Source organism: Plecotus auritus (assembly GCF_963455305.1).
Source record: "Plecotus auritus genome assembly, chromosome: 2".
NCBI classification, from domain to species: domain Eukaryota; kingdom Metazoa; phylum Chordata; class Mammalia; order Chiroptera; family Vespertilionidae; genus Plecotus; species Plecotus auritus.
This window is the reverse complement of record NC_137771.1, coordinates 126,343,225-126,356,995: the sequence shown is the minus strand read 5'-3', so window position 1 is coordinate 126,356,995 and position 13,771 is coordinate 126,343,225. Positions and strand designations below refer to the sequence as shown.

The window sequence follows — 13,771 nt, the reverse complement described above, 5'->3', positions numbered from 1 at the left end:
TGAATTATCTGACTTGGTAGTATTACTCCTATTCAACCTAAAGTAGAATGTAATGGTGATGACTCTATTATTAATTTTCAGTAATTTTTTTATTTACATATCCTAAACATATATTAGTGATGCCTTTAAAAACCTGCACTTCTGCCCGTCACTGTATCACACTGCAAACCAATGTCAAAATAACCTTTTCATGTGTTGCTTATTATAAGACATGCATACTTGAAAAGCTCTTTAGTCAAATGAGCATTTACACATTAGCATGAACAACCGATATACATTTTCTTTAATTTAATATATTAATTTATATAAAGTATGTTTAGAAAAAAAAGGTTTTTTTTTTTTAATAGAGCATATACATAAAATTAGTACTAAAACAGAAAAGGGAGAAAATTTATTTTACTTTGCATTTGACATTTTTTTACTTTTATGATAGAATTTATTATAAGCCTGTCGTTAAGTAAAGAAGACACGAGTAAATGGACTGGTTGAGGTCTACATTTATTTCATGTCTCTCACAGGTTGACTTTAAAGTGCAGGAATAAAAGTTCTAAAATGGGGAGGGCAGAAAACAACTCTAAGAAGAAAACTATTGCAAACATGCGTGTGGCCTTCTGAATTAGAAATTATGAGTCAGATCAGCAGAGGCTACAGGGAAGAAAACTTCAAGAAGAAAATGTCATTCTTTACTGCACCAAAAAAAGAGGCATGACAATGAACAGCCTGTGCTCTTGAGTTTCTAGTGGCCTGTTTTGACAAAGTCAAGTGAGCCTAATCCATGGGAAAAAAATATGGGAAAATATTATAATCAAGTTCCAATGAACTGACAAAGAAGATTGGGACAAATGCTTACAAATTATTTGAATGTCTTTTTATTTTTTTGAGTTGTCAAATTTTATGGAATTCTCAGAACAAAAAGAGAAAAATAGCACTTCCTGGATTCACTTTTAGAGTCTGTCTTGCTATTCTTCTAAGAAAGATGATAAACTAGAACTTCAACAGAAATTGGTTTCATTATGGTCTAAGTTAGGTTCATGTTAGGGATCTGAATACTGACCTTCTTCGGTAGTACGAACTGTTTTGGATTCACTATCCATTCCTTGGAACTCATTAAAGTAAGGTCGTACTTTAATTTCGTAAGTCACCCCCTTTTTCAGATTGACTAGGACAGCATTTCGCTCATTTGCGACTTTAGCATCTAAATTCTGCCATGTTGGTGTGGCCTGCAGGCCTGAGGTCTGGCGATACATCACACGGTAGCCTTGAATAAACTGGGGCTGCCGGTCCACCTGAAAAACAAAGCAAAAAGCTTTTGAAACCAAAGGGAAGTATTTTAGACATCACAGTGGCTCCATCCTCATTTCTCTTATCCCTATTTCTGTCCTCATCAACTATCATCAGACGATGCCACAGCTTTCTAACTCACATCCCAGCATCTTATACCCTCTTCTAAATCTGACTTCACATTGTTCCTAAGTTATTATTTCAAAAATGAAGAGTGGAACAACTCTCTACCTGTTTAAAATACTTCATGGTATCCAAAATACCTATTTAATTAAAATTCTTTGGATTAGCACAAAGTCCTGTCAAGACTTAGACCTGCCAATTTTTCTAGCTCCATTTCTTATCTGTTTGTTCTTTTTCTATATTCAAGAATTCCTGCTTTTGTGGTTGCAAATATAGTATGGTGTTTGTTAGTGATTTCCATTTTCATCCCTTGTCCATTCACTAACACCTTCACTCAATCAAAAACAGTTTTTGAGTTCCTACTAATAAGCACCAGGAATTTTGCTAAAATGTAGGGACTTGTATGCATGCATATAAGCCTAACCAATGGACACAGACACCAGGGGGGTGAGGGCATGACTTGGGGGGGGGTGAGGGCCTGAGTCGGAGGGTAGGGGAAATGGGGGGATAAGGACACATATGTAATATCTTAATCAATAAAGAAAAAAACATATTAAAATGTAGGGATAAAAAGAGAATAAAAGGAGTCAGTCCTTGCCTTCACAGTGCTTAGAGCCCAAGTGGAAGATGGGAATTGTCTAATGATCACCCAAACAATGTCAAGTCATAGTAATAACAAATAGACATAAACAAATGCTATGATTGAGATGTACAAGGGGCTAAGAAAGCCTGGAGTGGAGAAGAATTTGGCTGGATCAGGAAGAGAAGATGAAGTTTCCCTGAAGGAGTGCTGAGATCTACAAGAACAGTGGGATCCATCTATCCAGTGGAAGAGCAGGATCAGCGTGTGTCCAATTCCTGTTGATGGGGGAAGCATGTGAAAGTCCAAAAGTTGTGGAGCTAGATCATCTGTTTTAAATGAATAAAACAGTTTATACCCCTCAACAGATATTAAAGACTTTGATTAATTTACCAATAGTCCCACTACTGGCACAATTTGACAACTTTCTTGATCCTTTTATTCATTTAAGGTACAGAGGATAAACAGCTATTCTTGAAAATCTGAGATTTTGAATCTCAAAACTGATATAAAATAGAAATTTAAAAAAATTAGTTCACTCATCATAATTACATAAAACCAAATACATAAAAATGTAAGCTAAAAATGAAACATGTTCTCTTTATACATTTATGAAATAATCTTTACTGGAGTATTACCATTTTTTTTCATTTTCAGGCAGAAAAGGACTTTTAGCTTTTTTAAATGTCTTACCATGTTTCTAGAAATGCTTGACAAATATAAATACCATAGCACCTTCTCCAATTAACATTCCATATATTATAGTTTGCTAGTCATATTCTAAAAGGCTTTTCACTTGACATATTGCACAGTCAAAGGAAGTATAAAATTTAATGGAGAAGAGGTGGAAGACCTCATTTTATGAAGTTTGAGGAGAAAGGAAATAGAATATGTAATGATAAAAATGGTTATTTCAGCTTGTTAATATTTCTTTATTCAACTGAGAACACGTTATAAACAAATGTTATTCTTTCATGTATTAAAATCTAACCTCTTGAGTTGCAGCATTCAAAAAAATTTTACAGAATCACAGTCAAAATACCACAGAACAAAGGAACAGTTTTTTTTCCTGTATTTAAAATGTCCAAGTTAGAAAAACCTATGAAGTTGGTGAAAGTAGGCATGTGTGTTTCTATGTATAGTTAATTCCAGTATCACAGATGAGTCTCATCGAGTAAGAATTCCTTTATCCACCTGACAGCTTTCTAATCCTCAATGATTTTCTGATATTAGTGCTACTCTTGTGTGAGGTTATGTCATGAAAAAGTCAGCCCAGTTCTGATGCCAAAGCCATTGTCTTTGAATCCTCAACCATGCCACGAGTTTGTGTTTATACCAATGGGCATATATTTTTGAAAAGCAGAAGTTGTTCTGACATTAAAAAACAAGGCAACTAAAAAGCCAAAAGTTAAATTTATGAGAGCCACAGGGAGATACCCTTCATCAAAACTGTCAGTGTTCCAAAATATCACCACAGCATATGTTAAAACAACATTAAACTTGCATTTTATAAAATTCTCTGCATTCGCTTTAAGTGAATTTATATACTGAAAGAAAGACATAACTCACAATAATAGCTTGTTAATACTGAAAGAAGCAAGCTGTGTTTTTAAGCAGCACATTAAGCAGCTGTTTCCAGATGAAGGGAGCCTGTAAATCAGGGTAAGTTGGTTTTATCCATGTTTGGTTTTCATTAATTAAGTGTTTTAGGGAGTTTATGAAGTTAATGTTTACTATACAGCATTGCCTTGCTCACTTCAGTGTATATGCCTTGAACCAGCATATTCTAATGACCCACTTAATAACTAAATAGTCCAACTGGATTTTGTGCAGTTGCAATACATTCTTTTCTGGAAAAAAGGTTGTTGTTACAGGTGGAAGCAAAAATGAAAATGCTGAACATTGACTTTAAAAAAACTAGGTGGGATTTTTATTGGATATGCATTCTATGTTATTGAGTTCTGAAGCACATTTTGACAGGTGGTCATTTTCAAGTTAAATCATATGCTTGTTACTAATTTTATTACCATTCTGATTATGAGTCTGGACATAATTCCATGGGTTTATAAAATTTTAAAATTTGGTATTTTCTGAAATATGAGTAAAAAAAGAGTTGTCTTAAGGAAAAAGTGACATGATGAAGAGAGGTTTAGTCTCAGTTGAGTTACAGCTTAGCCTCAAACTTTCTGAGTCTCAGGTTACTTAATTTGTTCAAATAACACCCATGTTACAAGGGCACAGACACAGTTAAAGGACTACTATAAGTTAAAACACTTTGCAAGTTTTAAAGATGCACAATGATAAAGCATCATTGTTAAGTAAATAATATACTAAAAACAGGTGTACACATGTGTCCCTCATATCATCATTTGCATTAAAATGTTTAAGATGCTTAATAGCTATCTTTTCAATGTAAAAAAAAAATCCACCTAAAATCAAATGTCAAAACAAATTTTCTTAGGTGGGCTTGGTCTTCTAAGTGACTGGTCTGGACTTAGCTTAATTCTGAGCCTGGTTCAACCAGGGTACCCTTTCACCTCCTGTAGCTGTAATATTTAAGAGCAATTAGTCTGTGATTCTTTTTGTCCTTGAACCAACACACACACACACACACACACACACACACACACACACCAGAATAAATATTTTTAAATTTAATGATTATTGCCATTTTTCTTTTTGAAACAGCCATTTTCTTATCATTTATGCCAACCCTCATTATAAAAATAGTAATTTTTAGAATGTAGCATTTGCTAACTATTGCTGTCTCAAGATTAGCCTTGTGGAGCATGTGTGTTTTTTGTGTATTTTTTTTTTTTTAGTACAAATGTCATGTGTGTTTGGTAAATGAATCCTGCCACCTATTATAGATACCTTCTCACTTGGCCCCAAATCTAAACGCATGAGCTGGGGAATATAGTTGCCCCCTTAAGCCCAACACATCTGTAACTCAAACAATGTGATAATTTTAAAAGGACATGCACATTTAGGAAGTTGAAAATAGGACATTGAAATTAAATAGTTGGTCATAATTCCTTTGATAACCAACCTCACCCCCAGTTGGGCTTTATTTCACTACATTTACCTCTCAACTACATGCATATCTCATGGGGAGCAACACTCTGTGATACATTAAACATTTTCTTTTTTAAAATAAAAAAACGTATGAAATAATTGAGTTGATCATGTAGCAGACAGTTATTGAAAGTGTATTTCATAAATGATGCTTTGCTCTGAAAAAAACAGAAATTAAAAATATAGATTCCAGACTCTCAGAAGTCAAGCTCATGAGGGAGAGAGATATGAAAACCAGGAATGACAATCTTGTTGGGATGTAAAGATGACTATGACAAGGTCCCTTTCCTGAAAGAACTCCCAGACTACTGACCTGTATTTTTGATCTGATTTAATGTATTCTTTTTAACTCAATGACTTTTAAAGTGATTGACTTCATGAACATAATGACTTTGATTCTTATCCAAATAATTCCCACATTTAGAAGCAGCTTTTAAAAGCCCCTTCAATAGAGCAGATAAGACTTTTTCAATTGATAATGAGTAAAAATCTGCTATTAAAAATACAACTATTTCTTTGGCCTTGTTAGTTTTGTATCTAGTCAAAGCTACAGAAAATGGATGAGGCATGACAGATCATCACCCTACTGTGCCATTGGAAAAAAGATGAGGTCATTATGTTCCCTTCATAGGAACAGAAGAATAGGAATCATTATATGCAGAAAATAGAATGTCTATGTGAAATTATATGAAAATGAAAGTAGAAACAATGTAATCCTAGTCATAATTACTCTTAAAGTGTTATAAACTTAGTTTTTTTTTTAATATATATATTTTATTGATTTTTTACAGAGAGGAAGGGAGAGGGACAGAGAGCCAGAAACATCGATGAGAGAGAAACACCAATCTGCTGCCTCCTGCACACCTCCTCCCCCTGGGGACGTGCCCACAACCAAGGCACATGCCCTTGACAGGAATCAAACCCAGGACCCTTCAGTCCACAGGCCGACGCTCCATCCACCTAGCCAAACCAGTCAGGGCTAAACTTAGTTTTATTTTTGCTAAAGTATTACTTAGTTTTGTACTTAGAGGCCAAAAACATGGCTGATCAGATGGTGTGGTTTAAGAAGCAACAAAATGCCCCACTCAGAACCACATACTGAAATCCCTCCATTAAATATCCCGCTGCGTATTTGTCTACAGTTTGTCTTTACAGTGAAATCACTGCGAGCAGACTTGAAGGAAGGAAACTCTAATGTTATTCTTACCTATAAATATACATGGGATTTAGGAACATTATTCAATCTGTCTGTATTGGTTTCCTTTCTTTCTTTTTTTAAAAATCTATTTTATTGATTTTTTACAGAGAGGAAGGGAGAGAGATAGAGAGTTAGAAATATCGATCAGCTGCCTCCCGCACACTCCCCACTGGGTATGTGCCGCAACCAAGGTACATGCCCTTGACCGGAATCGAACTTGGGACCCTTGAGTCCGCAGGCTGACGCTCTATCCACTGAGCCAAACTGGTCAGGGCTCTTTTCATAAAATTATGAAATTAGAGTAAAGAGCCTTAACGTCTCTAAGTTTCACCAGTTCTAATAAATAAGACCTCCATATTTTCTCAAAGAGAAGTAGATGAGAGGTAATATCTTTTTCTGTTTTTTGAGGATGGAATTAATCACTTCCTCTTTGATTGAAACCTGTCTATAGGGAGCATATATACTTGTTATGGAACATATTCCTGTGTACTGTCATTAAGAATTTGCATGACAGAAGGCAGCTGATCAATGATTCTCTCTCATCATTGATGTTTCTATCTCTCTCTCCCTCTCCCTTCCTCTCTGAAATCAATAAAAATATATTAAAAAAGAAGAATTTGCATGATTTGTGTCTCTTTATATTGCCCCGCACACACACACACATTGGGTACAAAATTGGTTCTCAAAAAAGGCTGTTGGACTGGATTTGTTCAATGGGTTTATTATTGAGAGAAAACTGGAAGAATTCTATTCATTGTGGTCTATATTTCAAATATAATTAATTAAGATTGATGAAAATAACCATTTCCCCCCTCAATTTTCTTTGTTGATGAAATTAATGGGAATGGGTGAGACAGTTATTTTCCCAAAGAAACTTGGAGGAAAGGGAATTCAGTTTTTTGGTATTTTTTAATTTTTTTACTTACAGTCATTCTTCTACAATAAAAACAAACAAAAAACAACAGAGACATAATTATAAATCTTTCTAATTAAGATTATAATTAAAGTGAAAACTCTTCTAGGTATGTCTAACTAAAATATCCATTACTTATATAACATACAAAATCTATCACAAACACAGAAGACTGAAAGAATGCATGCCTTTCTGTCATCCTGGTAGATGTCTTTATGGATTTTTAGAAATTATAACAGAGATCTTTGACACAAAGGAGAAGTTGACACTAACTGTATTAGGCTCGAGGAAGATTATCTCTCTCTTCACAAAACACAGACACACACGTAGACTCAAGCACATGCACCAGTGTTAGCATTTTCTAATGTGACTAATATGGCTATTTTTATAGTATTTGTTGTTTCACTGAAGTGGCTATTATGTGGGTCAAAAAATTTTGTATTTTGAAATGACAGTGGGCAGGTTGACATTTATTAATGCACTAGAGGCCTGGTGCACATCACTTGTGTACTGAGGGGAGGGTCCCTCAGCCCAGCCTGTGCCCTCTTGTAGTCTGGGACCCTTTGGGGGATGTCCACCTGCTAAGCTGGCAGGTGACCATCCCCCAAGGGGTCCTTAGCGCTGCTGCAGAGGCAGGAGAGGTTCCCACCACCACTGCTGCACTTGCTAGCCACGGTTGAGCTCACCAGATGTGAGCCTGGCTTCTGGCAGAGCAGCGCTCCCCTGTGAGAGCACACTGACCACCAGGGGGCAGCTCCTGCATTGAGTGTCTGCCCGCTGGTGGTCAGTTTGGGTCATAGTGACCAGTTGTTCCACTGTTCGGTCAATTTGCATATTAGCCTTTTATTATATAAGATGCAATGGAACACGTTAGCATATATTAAAATATTAATTTATTTCTTAAAACCCATTAATTTTTAAACTTAAATGTCAACTTATTAAAATTATATATGTACATGTTTGGTGCTGCTGGATGAGATTCAGTTAAAAGAATATAAAGATGTTTGATTTAAATTCACAAGAAGTTTTCATCAAAATTAAAATATTTTGTGTTTCAATTACCCCTTTAAGAAGGTAAGAAACAAACTACAGATTAGGAGAAAATGCTACAAATTATATATCTGATAAACAACTAGTTTTCAATATGTAAAAAATTATTACACGACTGTAATAAGAAGACAAACAACCCAATTTAAAAATGGGCAAATCATTTAAACAGAGATTTCTCTAAGGAAAATATATAATTGCTCAGTAAACATGAAAAGATTTAAAACATCAGTAGTCATGAAACAAATGCAAATGAAAACCACAATGATATACCATCATTCACTAGAATAGCTATAATAAAAAAGATAGGAGATAAGAAGTGTTGGTGAGAATATGAGAGAAATTAGCAAGGATGTGGAAAAAAAAACTGGAATCTTAAAATAATGCTAGTGGGAACATAAGATGTTATAACCACTTTGTAAAACATGTTGGCAGTTCATCCAATGTTAAACACATCATTATCGTTATTACTCAATAATTTCTAGGTAAATATCAAGATAAATGAAAATATATGTTTACTTGTACACAAATGTTCATGACACCATTATTCATGATAGCCTATAGTAGAAACAACTCAAAGGTGTATCAGCTGATGAATGGACAAAAAGTTGTATATGCTATATCTTGTATGCTATTAAGGAATGCTATTAAAAAATAAAAGGAACAAAATACTCATACAACATGAATGGACCTCAAAAACATTATGCTGAGTGAAAGAAGCCAGGCTCAAAAGACTGCATATTGCATTTCATTCCTATGAAAGCAATAGGCAAATCTATAGAGACAGAGAGCAGATTAGTGGTTTCAATAAGTTCAAGTGAAGGGTATGGAGAAGGGACTGCTAATGGCACAGGATTTAATTTTGGGATGATGAAATGTTCTAAAATAAGATTTTGGTGATGATTGTATGACTGTAAGTATACTAAAAACCATTAAGTTGTACATTTTAACTTTAGCATATGAATTCTATCTCAATAGAATTATTCTTTCATCTATTGAATGCTTTTCTTTTTTTTGTGATTAGTTACACATTGATTTTAAATGGTAAGAGTTTTATTACCATTTTTTGGGTTGTTGAATTATTTTTTCTTCTTTGGTTTGTTTTCTTAAAGGAAAAAAAGAGACTATTATTAACATGGCCTTTCAGAACTTACTGTCCATGTGACTTGAACAGTCGTGGGAGTCAAAACAACCGGAGTATGAAGACGAACAATGACATCTCCTAGTTCCTTCTGTACTTGTCTGTGGTCCACTCCTTGTGCTGGTGGGCTTATATCTACAGGTAGACAACCATTCCCAAATTTTAAAAATTCATAGTAAAATCCAATGTATATTATATAAGCTAATAATATGCCATTAAAAATAATTACAGGGGAAAATTTTAAAAAAAAGCTTTGTGACAAAAACATTAAAGAGTATTTATATACTACCAGCATGCTAAAACATAATTTAAAAGATTATATTTATCTTCACTAAAATATTAATAAAAGAGTGTATGCAATCCCTCACCCCATTCAAATACATTGCTGTGGAAAGTCTCATTATTTTCTTATTAAAGAATAAAGAATGTGCTGTTTTCTATGGAAACATCAGTTTTATATAGATGTTAAAAGGCTTTCTCGAGTAGTTAATGGGGTAATATCTGAAAACTGCTGTCTGGGAATTTATTTAATACTTTGTTCCAATTAGTAAATTGTGTGTTCTTACTCCTTGACCTATTTCAGACTAGGAACGTGGAAGAAAAGTAATCAGAGGGACTGGAAACTTGAATTATATTATTAAAGGTAAACAAAGTGAGGGGAAAAGGGGAAGAAACCCCCAATATTCACAATACTTTTGACCAAAACAATTAAAATACTGATAAAATGTCCTAAAGTAATAAAATTTAAGCAGTGCTCCAATATGCAACAAAACGTTTTTAAAACTATTGCAGGGGATAGGGCCCAGGGAAAGAAAGAAGAAAAAACAGATTTCCGATGTTTAAAATGATATATCTTTAGCCATACATTGTTCTGGCCCCTTACTTACCATTCATTTAAATACTCTTCTCTTGTCCAATATATATAACTAGAGGCCCAGTGCACGAAATTTGTACACTTGGGGGGTGGTCCCTCAGCCCAGCCTACGTCTGGGCGCCCTTGGGAGATGTCCAACTGACAGCTTAGGCCATCAGTAGGACATCCTTAGCACTGCTGTGGAGGTGGGAGAGGCTCCCGCCACCACTGCTGCACTCGTCAGCCATGAGCCTGGCTTCTGGCTGAGCGGCGCTCCCCCTGTGGGAGTGCACTGACCACCATGGGGCAGCTCTTGCATTGAGCATCTGCCCCTTGGTGGTCAGTGCACATCATAGCAGTGGTCGTTCCACCATCAAGCTGAAACTGGATCTCCGACATCCCCTGAGGGGTCCCAGAATGTGAGAAGGCGCAGGCCAGGCTGAGGAACCCCACCAGTGTACAATTGGGGCTGGGAGGGACACAGGAGGTTGGCCAACCAGGGAGGACCATGGGAGGGCTCCAGGGCATGTCCGGCCCATCTCGCTTAGTCCTGATCGGCTGGACCACAGCAGCAAGCTAATCTACCAGTCAGAGCATCTGCCTCCTGGTGGTCAGTGCACATCATAGTCACTGGTCGATTGCCTGCCCACAGGTGGTCAGTGCACATGATAGCAAGTGGTTGAGTGGCCTTAGCATAACATTAGCATATTATGCTTTGATTGTTTGAATGGCCAACTGGACGACCAGACACTTAGCATATTAGGCTTTTAATATATAGGATGGTTTATATTACATGTCCATTGAAATATATAAATGATAGACGTCCAAGTCCATCAAATTGATATGAAATACTGAATTTCACACATACTCAAATCAGTTTCTTTAACTGGTGCACTATAATGTTAAGTTGATTTTTTTCTCCAGCTACCTTATTTAAGAAAGGAAGTCCAATTTTAATTGATTTATTTTCTTAATCTTCTTTTCCTGTATTTTCTCAGGCCACAATACCACACTTTTGAAAAAATATTTTAAGTACATATCTCAGCCACAACTTAAATGGGGTGCACTAATTTAAATTGGGGCATTAATAATTGGGACCTACACCTTAGTGACGATTTTCCAGTTCCATTTTTTTTCCATCCTTAACATAAACAGCATCACAAGTTTTATTTAAAACAAAAAATATTAATATTAGGTGAATAATGTTAACCTTTATGGATATATCTATGGTTTATTTTTGTGATGTTGATGGTGCAAGTATTTGCTGCCTTACTAAAATAATTCTAAATTCTATGGTATTTATTTTATTTTTTTAATTCTATGGTATTTAATATCTTTTAAAAATAAGAGCGCATACAGCAAAGCGTTCTTTGAAAAGAAGAGCTTTTCAAATAGCAAAGCTGCTAAAAGTGGTATCAAAAACATCCTGATGTTCAGGCACAAAACATGTGTTTTCCTATTAAACACCTGTTAAGAGAATATACGCATTTTTTCTTCATATAGTCTCTTAGCTGGAACAAGTCAGATCACAAACAACTTTTCATTAATGTTTTGTTTTGTTTTACTTTTTCACCAAGAAATTATTTTATGAGTCAAGAATTAGTGACTGACACAGATATTGAATGATCCAGGTTTGCGGGGTTTAATCACACAACAAGCCTTCCACATTCTGGTATCTCTCCATCTTCCTACATGGCTGCACACAGAAACTGCCTTCTTTCTATCTACACAGGTAAAATGATCTAGGTATTATTATTTACTGATTTAAAACCATATACCTTTTCCTCTTTAAGTTCAATAATTTAATTTAATTTACTCATTAAATTTGGACACACTAAGAGCAATTGGATCCAGGCAAGGTAAAATATAACCAGTTTCAGGTCTTCAAATTCCTTGTTGTGCTTTTTCTCTCTTGAGACAGGTTCTATACCTACAGGTCCTTTATCATTATGGAAAATTAATCACATTACTGCTTACAGAACAATAGCAAGTGGCATTCCCTCCTCCCTTGACTGTCATCATGTCAGCAATATTACAAAAATCACGTGGTAACTTTATTTCACTTGATTTCTTTAAGGTGCCCTTCTCCGTTATAATAGCATGCTAGTAACTATTGCTGAAGTACATTATAATTATAATAATATTTTATGGCTGTATGGTGCTTTTCATAGTATAAAAATACTACTTTGAATTATATCTTGTTCAAAGCCTTTAACAAATAAGAAATGATTAACCCTTTCTCAAGAACCTGTAAGGAATAGGTTTTAACAAATAATAAAGCAACCATTTCTATTTTATTAATTCTATTTGTCTACTAGTAGAAAGAGAAATTAGAATGCCACATTTTATATTAATCCTTAGACTCCAATGACTTCTCATTTTGAAGAGACAGGCTACTAAAAATGAAATGAGATGTCTTCCATTTAATCTTGTTATAATGTTCTGGATAGTTTTTTTTTTTCTTTTTAATTAGTCAAAAGAATTACATACCTCTGGAAGAAAACTTGATTTACTTCTTTCTGAAACAAATTGCTCCTTTAAATCTCTGGTTTAATAAAATTCTTGTAGCGATTCTTGTCAAAATTGTCAAAAACATCAGTAACATCTGCCAGGCACCTGAACACAGACTACTGGGCCCCACTCCTGGAGCATCTGAGATGGGGCCTGAGCACCTGCATTTCTAACGTGGTCTCAGGTGATGAGATGTTGCTTCCATGGAAATCACAACTTGAGACCCACTCCACTATAGAAACAAAATTTCTAAACAGTAGGGAGTAATGATGTCTTTATCTGGGCATCTTATCCATTCCAGATCACTGTATAAGTAATTTCAAAAAAGGAGAAACATTTTCTCCCTTTGAAATATAGTAAAGCCTTAAATTAGTTTATTCACTCTTACTATGTGAATATATTCAATTATTTTGTTTATTTTGTGCTAAATAGACCCTGACACCTCCAGAAAAAAGAGACACTCCCCAAGGTGAACAGCATGTTCCCTCCAAACTGGGTCAGTGGGTCAGTTCTAATGAATCATTATAACAAGTAATACAGACACATTTATCTTTCTGATGCAATCCCTTTGTTCTTAAACATGTGCTAATGCCTCTTTGTAGAGCCAGTCATATTTACAGCTCTTGAGATTACCTTGTGTGCGCACAGGATCTGACATAGGGCTTGGGTCACTGAGACCTTGGGGGTTGATAGCTCTGACCATGAATAAGTAGATTGTATTGGGCCGCAATCCTCTCACTGTATAGAGGGTGGTCTTTACATGGTTTGCCACTGTCTGCCAGCTATTGCTCACTGATTGGCTGAAACAAGAACAGAAATTTCATTTAAGGTGCAGTCATAAAGACACTGGAAATGGAATTGGGTATCAATGACAAAGGTTAATGAATGAAAATTAAACACACCCCATACACACACACAAAACACTTAAGAGTGTTCAGTCCAATAAATGAAACATTTGGATGATTTCAGTTTATTCAACAACAAAGCTGAGCCCACCTAACAAAAGTGCCATGCACAACAAAATTAAACTCAGCCCAGGAGATGTGACA

General features: G+C 35.3%; 1 protein-coding gene across 15 annotated transcripts in view; it reads right to left on the bottom strand.

Annotated features, from left to right (window-relative positions):
• ROBO2 (roundabout guidance receptor 2) overlaps positions 1–13,771 on the bottom strand; it is a gene marked incomplete at its 3' end in the record, with an annotated part of 1,552,622 nt that overhangs the window by 94,385 nt on the left and 1,444,466 nt on the right. For all 15 annotated transcript variants that reach the window (XM_080654546.1, XM_080654549.1, XM_080654547.1 and 12 more), the window contains 3 exons: positions 13,356–13,522; positions 9,372–9,493; positions 1,055–1,286 (listed from right to left, as the gene is read on the bottom strand). In XM_080654546.1, the coding sequence (XP_080510672.1) occupies positions 1,055–1,286; positions 9,372–9,493; positions 13,356–13,522 (521 nt within the window). The remainder of the gene's footprint in view (positions 1–1,054; positions 1,287–9,371; positions 9,494–13,355; positions 13,523–13,771) is intronic.